Genomic DNA, 8,879 nt, shown 5'->3' on the forward strand with positions numbered 1-8,879 from the left:
AGCAAAACAAAAATATCATCGGAAAATACTCGAAAGTTTAGTATATAGTATGTAGTGACAAAATTCTGTATTTATAAAGATGAAAAAGTAATTTAAATTATCTGCTAAAATGGTAACTGCAATTATTTAATTTGTCCTAATCTTAAGGTTTTGTTTTCTATCATTGTACGGAAAGTTGTATTTTCATAAACTATTGTGGTGACAGATATTTTAGTAGATATTTCTTTGTAGGACTGAAATTCACGTGTTAAATTAAAATTATACAAAGGCAGAGCTAATAAGGTAAAAGATTACAGAAGACACTAGTTTACTGACAAGGTGACGTAAAATAGGCGTATATATCAAGTTTTAAGAAACGTATCTTTACATATGTAGGGGACCTGCGAGGCTCATCTTCCTTGTATGTCGTGCCTTGACGTAAACGGCTCTACTCTTTTTTACCCAAGTTTAAATTTTCTAAAAGTTATACTATCATATGTTCATATATATTGATCAAATTGTCTAAGTTAACCACTTAAGACCGTATTCATATTCAAATGTACAGAGAGGTGGTGGACTCATAAGATAACGTTTTGGAGTATACAGTTATTAATATTTTAAAATTGAGCCCGCATCATTCGATGTCCATGCTTATTCGAAAGACAGTACATAGAAAAAATCTTAAACGTTCTAGAGTCTAGATATATAAAGCAAAAAGTATATATAGTGAAAGAATTTTTATTTTCAAAGACGCGAATAAAGATAAAGAGTTTTCAGATTAAAAAGAGGCTAAAGAAACGAGAAGAAGAGTACTGGACCACGCAGATGTAAGGCAATAATTGACGTAGAAAAGGGCGTGGTTTGTACGCCTTACCCCTTCTTATTACTGACCACTGCTGAAACACACATTGTATATTTGATATTTCTATAGTATAACTCTGTATACATACACATATACATGTTGACAACACCTACTCACCTAGTTCATATTATTGAAATACGCAAGGATTTGGTCCCTACAGAAACCAAGTGCTTTATCACCATTATGGGTTTCCTCAAATACAATAGATTTTTGAATAGCTGGAAGCAGCGTTTAAAATAGTATGGTTATTACGCTATTAGCGTAGTTAGTTGTATGTCGGTTTAGATATACTATGTCTAGTTGCTGAAAGTTATCGTGTATATTGAAGAATCAAATTGCTTTAATTCCAACTCCAAAAACGCCCATGTTTTAGTCAATTATGATCAGGAAAGTGTAAATGTAAACTTGGTGCACCCAAAAACGTTTAGAATGCAGTGTTCTTTAAAACATTCACAGCAGCCAAATTTTTTTTTTTCTTTTTTCTTATTTTCAATTCATTAAATTGAATTAACGCACCTTTCAATAACTCCAGACGTGTACTGTTCAATGTAAATAGTATGAACTTTTATCCGGACATGCACGGAAGTGTTTATCCTTGTCGCATAATATCTATATTTATTTTATTTTTTCTTTTTTTAAAAACACAAAATGATTATAATACACGTTTATGGAAACTACCACGTCACCCCTAGAAGAACCTCACTACAGGCTGTCCAAAACCCTTGACTAACGAATTAAATATACCCACGTGGCATACGTTGACATGTACGCTCTTCGCATTTTACAGCTGTTCAAAATATTCCGGTTTAATATAAATAAAGCTCTCAGTGTGGCTTCACAAACTCATCATCCATAAATATTCAAAAAACAGAACAAAACCTCTCTAGTCTCTGCCATCCTTCTCCTCCTCCTCCCAAAATGGCCTATAGTTACCGTTTTGCCATTCTTTTCGTCCTCCTCTCCGCCACCGTAAGCCTCTCCACCGCCGCGTTGGTCGAGCAGAAGCCTCGCCGCGGTGGCATTCCATTGAAAGGAAGCGTCACTCTCAATCTCGTTTGGTACGGGAAATTCACACCAACCCAACGGTCGGTCATCGTCGACTTCATCCGCTCTATCGGTTCCCCCGCCGTCGCAAAAGGTCCCTCCGTCGCGTCGTGGTGGAAGACGACTGAGAAGTACAAACAAGGCGTCTCGAATTTAGTCGTCGGTAAACAGCTCCTCCTCGAGAACTACCCTATCGGAAAATCTCTGAAGAGCCCTTACCTCCGTGCTCTGTCAAGCAAACTTAACGTTGGTGGTGCTCGTTCGATAACCGTCGTCTTAACGGCGAAAGACGTCGCCGTTGAAGGGTTCTGTATGAATCGATGCGGGACTCACGGGTCAAGGGCCAGTGGAGCTTACGTGTGGGTCGGGAACTCTGAAACGCAGTGTCCTGGTTACTGCGCGTGGCCGTTTCATCAGCCTATCTACGGACCTCAGTCACCGCCGCTAGTCGCGCCTAACGGTGACGTCGGAGTCGACGGGATGATCATTAACCTCGCGACTCTTCTTGTTAACACCGTGACAAACCCGTCTCAAGAAGCTGTCGCGGCTTGTACCGGTGTATTCGGTTCGGGTGCTTACCCGGGTTACGCGGGTCGGGTTCTCGTAGACAAGACGAGTGGAGCGAGTTACAACGCTTTGGGTCTCGCCGGTAGGAAATATCTTTTGCCGGCGATGTGGGACCCTCAGACTTCGACGTGTAAGACTTTGGTTTGAATATCAGATGGTCTTGAATGCGGCACATGGCAAGGGATCAATGGTGATGGCGAGTTTAAAAGCTTGTTGTACTCAAAACAAAAGTTGTAGATATCTATCGGTTTGGTTCGGAGGAGTTTGGGGAAAGTGATGTATGTTGCTTTGTCGTTTTGTTGTGCCCTGTACTGTACTATAAATTCGATCTTTGAAGTATGTGAAGATTAGATTCATATAATCTAATTTTAATTCGGATAATAAAAATCGATTTGTAGTTTCCCCTAAAAAGAAATTTAACCTTATATTGTTATCTTGTTATAATCAAGAGAATCAAACTTCATAGAGAACCGGAAAGCGTATTATGAAATTAACTATGTTAAAATTTGCATTGATACGGTAAACAAAAAAGAAGCATGATGAGAGAATAAAGGTGATGTTGGGACTTGGGGGATAGGAGAAAGAGAACATATAGAATAGTGTATCACTTTTTCACTTTTAATAAAAGCTATATAGGCTTTGGCATATTGCTTACTAAACAATGGTATTAGTGCTATTCAATATTGTGGGAGTGGAAAACATGATTTTATTTTTATTATCCAGTTTTCCTACCAATCTAACCTTTTTGGTACCTTGAATTAAATTATCCCATAAATTCTTAAATAATGACCAGTGGGTTGGTTGGTGTTCAGTGCTTGGAACAGGCTTGTCGAATCAATGGTATCTACTAGGTGATGAGAGTGAAAGCAGTAAGCTATCAATGAAGTCGCTCCAATAAAAGTTTTTATTGGAGATATAAGTTACACCTACAACTATTTATATTCTTTCAATATGGTCTCATGCTTTAAGAGCTTGGTTTGGTAAGTAACACTGAACCTCATCAAAAAATCACCTAGGACTATAGCGTCCAACTTCATTCGCATCCAAAGTCCAATGTTGTCCAGTCTATCTCGTGATTCTTTGCAGATACTCACTCCCCTTAACTGCAAACATCTTGCAATGCCTTCACATCAGATCATTGAACTCAAATGATTAGTGTTTTTTTTTTGGGTTTTCTTTTACTTTGGTAGACTCTATACTTTTTGTTTTTGATAAAATATGACGAAATGTTTACGATCAATATATGATGCAAAATCAAACTGAAGAACTTTTTTTTTTTGGGTGCAAAAATCAAACTGAAGATAAGTCTTTGATTTCCTTTGTGACACAAGAATGATAGGTTTTAATTAATAAACAGTAAATGACAAACATTGTACCTTTTGATCCAAATGATTCAATAAAAAGATAAAAATAAGTAAGGATTTCGATATCAAATCTAAAAACTCCGAAGGCCGAATACTACTGATAATTTTCAGCATAAAAAGTTACAGCCCCATGATAGCAACTCCCCATATGATTTGTGTTTGTAGCACTTACCAAGAACAAAAATTTAATATTCTCATGCATTTTGTTATACATACTAATAATGAATTAGAGAGCCTGATTAGTTTAGTCATCTACATTCTTCTTGACATACTGTCAAGCTGTAAGTTTACCACACAAAAAAAATGTAGCAAACGACACCGTAAACTCACTCGAACACAGAAGACCTTTTATACGTTATAAACTAAGGGGGTGTTATTCAACACTGTATTTTAAAGGAATCTGATGTATTTCCATTAAAATTTGTTGTTATTGGATTATGTATTTATTTAATGGATTTTAGAATACGATTAAAAATTTTGTTATTTAATGTCCATCTGATTTGGTGTCATTTTAGATTTTAATGGATTTCATTCAGAAAATATGAACAAACACAACCGTAAAAATTTCTCAAGTATTTCAATCTCTTTCTCTTTCTTCAAAAGTGATTCAGCAGATTAATTAAAGAAGATGTCCTTCCACATGCGTTCCTTCACCGGCGGTTCCCGTTCGTGACTGGTTATTGCTTCTTAGTCAAGATCTGTTTGATGGCCTCCTCTCCCGTTCGTTCACCGCCATCAGAGCCTCCTTCTCCGCCGACTCCACTTGACCTTCCTTCGATCCTCAAGTCTGCTCCCTCTTCGGTTTCTCTTATTCTCTGCAGTCGCCGTCCTCTTCCTTTCGTCTAGCGAGCCCTAGCTGTGACGGCTTCCCATCGGTGATTTTAGCAGATCCACCTAACTTCTCCCTCATTATTGTTGCAAACCAACGTAACGTATTGTGTATTAACAGTATAATTAATTTTTTTTTTACCTTGGTTTTTGCTTTTTGTTTAAGAACACAATTATGGGTAATTTATTTTATTTACCTAAGAATAATAATAAAGTCCACTAGTAATGACTTTCAAATCCATTAGTAATCCCTTTCAAATCCACTGTTAATGACAACAAATCAACGTTAAATGCATTAGAAAACCATTGAATTTTAAAATCCATAGGTAACTAAAATCAATTAAAATGCTTTCTCCAATAACACCCCCTAAAGCTCCGTTTTTTATATTTGCGCATGTAATTTTTTTAGACGATGAGCAGAAAATGCTATACACAACATTTTTTTTAATTATACCACTCTATGAAAAAAAAAATTAAAAGAGTGAAACAGTTTCCTACAAAACCAAATTTTGGAACAGTAAAATTAGGTTTAAAAATCTTTTTAAACAAGGGAAAGAAATCTTTAAAAGAAAAAGAAATTAGAACTATAATAAACCTCATATAAAAAAAAAAGCAGACTTCTCCAAATAATCGACCGTTACAGGAGAAAATAAAAAATTTTCTTGTGAAATTAATTTTTGTCTTTAAATAAAGCTCTTCTCACACAAGAGAAGAAAAAAAGAACTATTATCACAACGGCCATATTCTTTAATTTACAACCACGTACGGTCGTGATTCAATGTGCCGTTGTCGCCGTAGTTAAAGGGACGAATCCAACCGCGTTGTCTTTACCCTGTCCCCACTTCACAGTTTCACACTTTGCGTCTAAAAAAGAAAAAATCTACAACCGTCCGATCTCACTCGTTTTCTCTTTTCTTAAATCAACGCTACAGATTTAACGCGTTCCTAAACAGCGTACCCCCTATTTTTTCAACTCTATATAAAGAAGGTTAAAGCCGTAGTCTTCTTCACCCAGTCAGCAAGCAGCGAAACAACAAATTCAAATCTCTCTCTCTCTCTCTCTCTCTCTCTCTTAAAAACAATCGCAATGTCGATCTCCAGAAGTACCATAGTTGTATTGGTCGTGGCGACACTCCTGATCTCTTCCGTGGTGGCTGCTCAGTCTCCTGCTCCAGCTCCATCCAGCGGCGGAGGAAGACGTAATATTATCTCTCCATCTTCGTCCAAAACACCGACTCCTAAATCATCCGCATTGCCGCCTCAAGCTGAATCTCCTTCAATCGATACTTCAGCACTCAGTCCGTCTTCCATCTCTGATTCGCCGTCAGAAGCTCCTGCTCCAGCATTGGGCAGCAACGCCGCTTCCAACAGATACACAGTTTTTGGTGCATCCGTCGCTGTTTTCCTATGCGCTGTCGTTTTGTCTATCTAAGCTGGCTCTCGCTCAATCCGATGAATCCATCCAGCATTATTTCTTTCTTCATTATTTTTTTTTATTTTATTTTTTCTACTTTCTCGATCCGGTCTTGGATTTTGGTTTACTCAGTAGCACTCTTTTTGTTACTTATTTCGAGTTTACATCGTTGTATTCTACTCTTTATCATCAATATATCATAATTTTTTTTACTAATTATTTCAAAAATTAAGCTTGAATTAAACTGAGGGAAGTTGTTCAAAATTTTCAACAAGTGAAAGTAACAGCTCATCTCTTCGAATTGCCTAAATCGCTGGTGTCGGCGGTTGTTTTTAGTCGCCGTGCCGTGTGTAAGTAATGATGAATACGATGATGATGACCATTGTTGTTTATCTTGGAGCTAATGGGCCGAATCTCATTGGCCCATTAAATAATCAGTTTCTCCAGGTGAGTTAAGTGATCGTTTTTAGATATTTTTTTTTTTGGTCGTCGTCGTCACTCACACGAACTAGGAAGAATCCATGGCGGCGACTCGCTCGCTCTTCCATTCTCTTAGATGGTGAGTCTCTTTGTTTCTCACTGATTTCATTTTTTTCCCCGTTCTTTCCTGTTCTTATTATGATTTGAATGTAGTCGATTGACGAATAACAATGGTGTTGTCGGCGGAAGCAATTTCATTCGCAACACCGGATTCTCGAAGTCGTACAATGCTGACGCAGCGATCGGAGGCTCCCTTGTCGATGAATCTTTCGAATCGGAGGAGAAAGACGATCTAAGGAGCCGGATTTTCAGATTGAGGCTTCCGAAACGAAGCGCGACTACTGTTCTCGAGAAATGGGTAGGTGAAGGGAATCAGATTACAGTCAATGAACTTCGAGACATCTCCAAAGAGCTTCGGAGAACTCGCCGTTACAAACACGCTCTTGAGGTACCCAAACTTCGATACTTTCGAAATTTATTGGAATTCGTGGCTTCTAGTTTCTAGATTGATTGCTTCATGTCATTGCCGTGAAATTTTGCATTGAGAAGTGAGTAGTTTATGCACGAAAATCGCATTGCTATAGTTTATTCAAGTATTATGAACACAGGTTACAGAGTGGATGGTTCACCATGAAGAAATTAAGATCTCATATGCTGATTACGCCTCCCGCATTGATCTGATTTCGAAAGTTTTCGGGATCGATGCAGCTGAACGCTACTTTGAAGGTTTGCATATAGATTCAAAGACAGCTGAAACATATACTTCTCTCCTTCATGCTTATGCTGGCCTCAAACATACAGAACGAGCCGAGGCCTTGTTCAGGAGAATCATAGAGACCGATGGTCTCAGTTTCGGTGCTATCACATACAACGAGATGATGACTTTATACATGTCAGTTGGACAAGTTGAGAAAGTACCTGAGGTTATCCAAGTGCTCAAGGGCAAAAACGTTTCTCCGGACATTTTTACTTACAACCTGTGGCTAAGTTCATGTGCTGCAACTTTCAACATTGATGAGCTCAGAAAGATTCTCGAAGAGATGAGGCGTGATGCTAGTTCCAGTGAAGGTTGGGTTCGATATATAGATCTTACTAGCATCTACGTAAACAGTAGTAGACTAACTAATGCTGAGTCTACCACACCCGTCGAAGCTGAGACATCTATTTCGCAAAGAGAATGGGTCACATATGACTTCCTTATGATTCTGCACACTGGATTAGGAAACAAGGGTATGATAGATCAGATTTGGAAGTCTCTGAGAAACACTAACCAGAAATTGAGCAGCAGAAGCTACATTTGTGTTCTTTCTTCTTATCTAATGCTTGGTCATTTAAGAGAAGCCGGGGAAGTTATTGATCAGTGGAAGGAGTCTAAGACGACAGAGTTTGATGCTTCTGCTTGCTCGAGGATTTTCAATGCTTTTCAAGATGTCGGGTTAGAGGAAAAAGCCAGCGACTTTCACTTGCTCTTGGTTCAGAAGAAATGCAGCTTGGAAAATGAGGTCTCATAAGATTGGAGTCTCTGAGGAATAAGTTGTGAAATTTTTAAGCTCTTGGCAAGAATCAGATCAAGCTCATCATCAGTCATCATTTAGGGTGGATGAATAAAATAGAGGATCCTTCTCTACACTGTGATTTTTTCTTGTCTTTTGTTCTTTACGTTGGAGGTCATGAAACTCGTCGATTTCTTCACCAGAAGATTTTGCTTACGAATTTTTGTTAAAATAGAGGCAAGTCTTTTTGTATGTTGTTTAATAACAAGTGTAGCATATTCGTAAGTGTGTGTGCCTCTTTTATTTGTTTTTAGTGTAGAAACAATATGATATTTTGAAAGCTAAAACAAATTACTAGCATGTAAGAAGCCTTGTTCCATTATTAACACTCTTATAAGTTTATTATATACATGAACATGATATACAAACATGTTTAGACCCACGAGAGAAACAACAGAAGCAAATAACACAAACACATTATAGTAGTACAAGTCCCTTGAAGAGCTAAAGAGCCAGAGATTTTGAAAAGAACAAAAAAAATGACATGATATGGGACTGATAGCAACAGAAGAGTAATAATGAGATAAAAGAGAGTGGGGACATGAATTTTTACCTAATGAAAGTGAGAAGATTTCAATTTTCACAAGTCACAACCACCCCAAAAAAAAACTTTCAGTTTTGCCTTTTTGAATTTTCTTCATCCACACCCACCACCAGCACCATCACAGAGATATTATTACCCAGGAGGAAAAACAAAAGATAATTATTAACGATCAATGAGCACCACCAAGACTTTGCTTTTTTGCCTTCTTTCACTTTTCTTCCACTCCAAGCACAGAAGAAAGTGA

General features: G+C 37.8%; 3 protein-coding genes across 6 annotated transcripts in view; all 3 read left to right on the top strand.

Moving 5' to 3' along the window:
- LOC104734935 (protein EXORDIUM-like 4) lies at positions 1,681-2,877 on the top strand. Its single transcript, XM_010454632.2, has one exon. The coding sequence runs from the start codon at positions 1,760-1,762 to the stop codon at positions 2,597-2,599; it is 840 nt and encodes a 279-aa protein (XP_010452934.1). The 5' UTR covers positions 1,681-1,759; the 3' UTR covers positions 2,600-2,877.
- On the top strand, positions 5,659-6,059 carry LOC104734936 (classical arabinogalactan protein 1-like; the record flags this gene model as incomplete). The annotated part of the gene is given in 1 exon segment (XM_010454634.2): positions 5,659-6,059. A coding segment is annotated over 1 exon segment (328 nt), but the record flags the coding sequence as incomplete, so codon positions are not given.
- Positions 6,514-8,879, top strand: part of LOC104734937 (pentatricopeptide repeat-containing protein At5g09450, mitochondrial) — a 3,549-nt gene continuing 1,183 nt past the window's right edge. The window contains exons 1-4 of one of the 4 annotated variants that reach the window (XM_019234973.1): positions 6,514-6,617; positions 6,692-6,986; positions 7,147-7,264; positions 7,340-8,610. In XM_019234973.1, the coding sequence (XP_019090518.1) occupies positions 6,580-6,617; positions 6,692-6,986; positions 7,147-7,264; positions 7,340-8,049 (1,161 nt within the window). In that variant the 5' untranslated portion in view covers positions 6,514-6,579 and the 3' untranslated portion in view covers positions 8,050-8,610. Of the gene's footprint in view, positions 6,618-6,691; positions 6,987-7,146; positions 8,611-8,879 lie in introns of those variants that run through there. The other 3 variants (XM_010454635.1, XM_019234972.1, XR_759397.2) reach the window with 3 other exon arrangements.

This window comes from Camelina sativa, chromosome 13 (assembly GCF_000633955.1).
Source record: "Camelina sativa cultivar DH55 chromosome 13, Cs, whole genome shotgun sequence".
Taxonomy (NCBI): domain Eukaryota; kingdom Viridiplantae; phylum Streptophyta; class Magnoliopsida; order Brassicales; family Brassicaceae; genus Camelina; species Camelina sativa.

What these genes read in the sequence shown, in the direction of transcription:
- LOC104734935 (XM_010454632.2), top strand. Translation starts at nt 1,760, where the DNA reads ATGGCCTATAGTTACCGTTTTGCCATTCTTTTCGTCCTCCTCTCCGCC.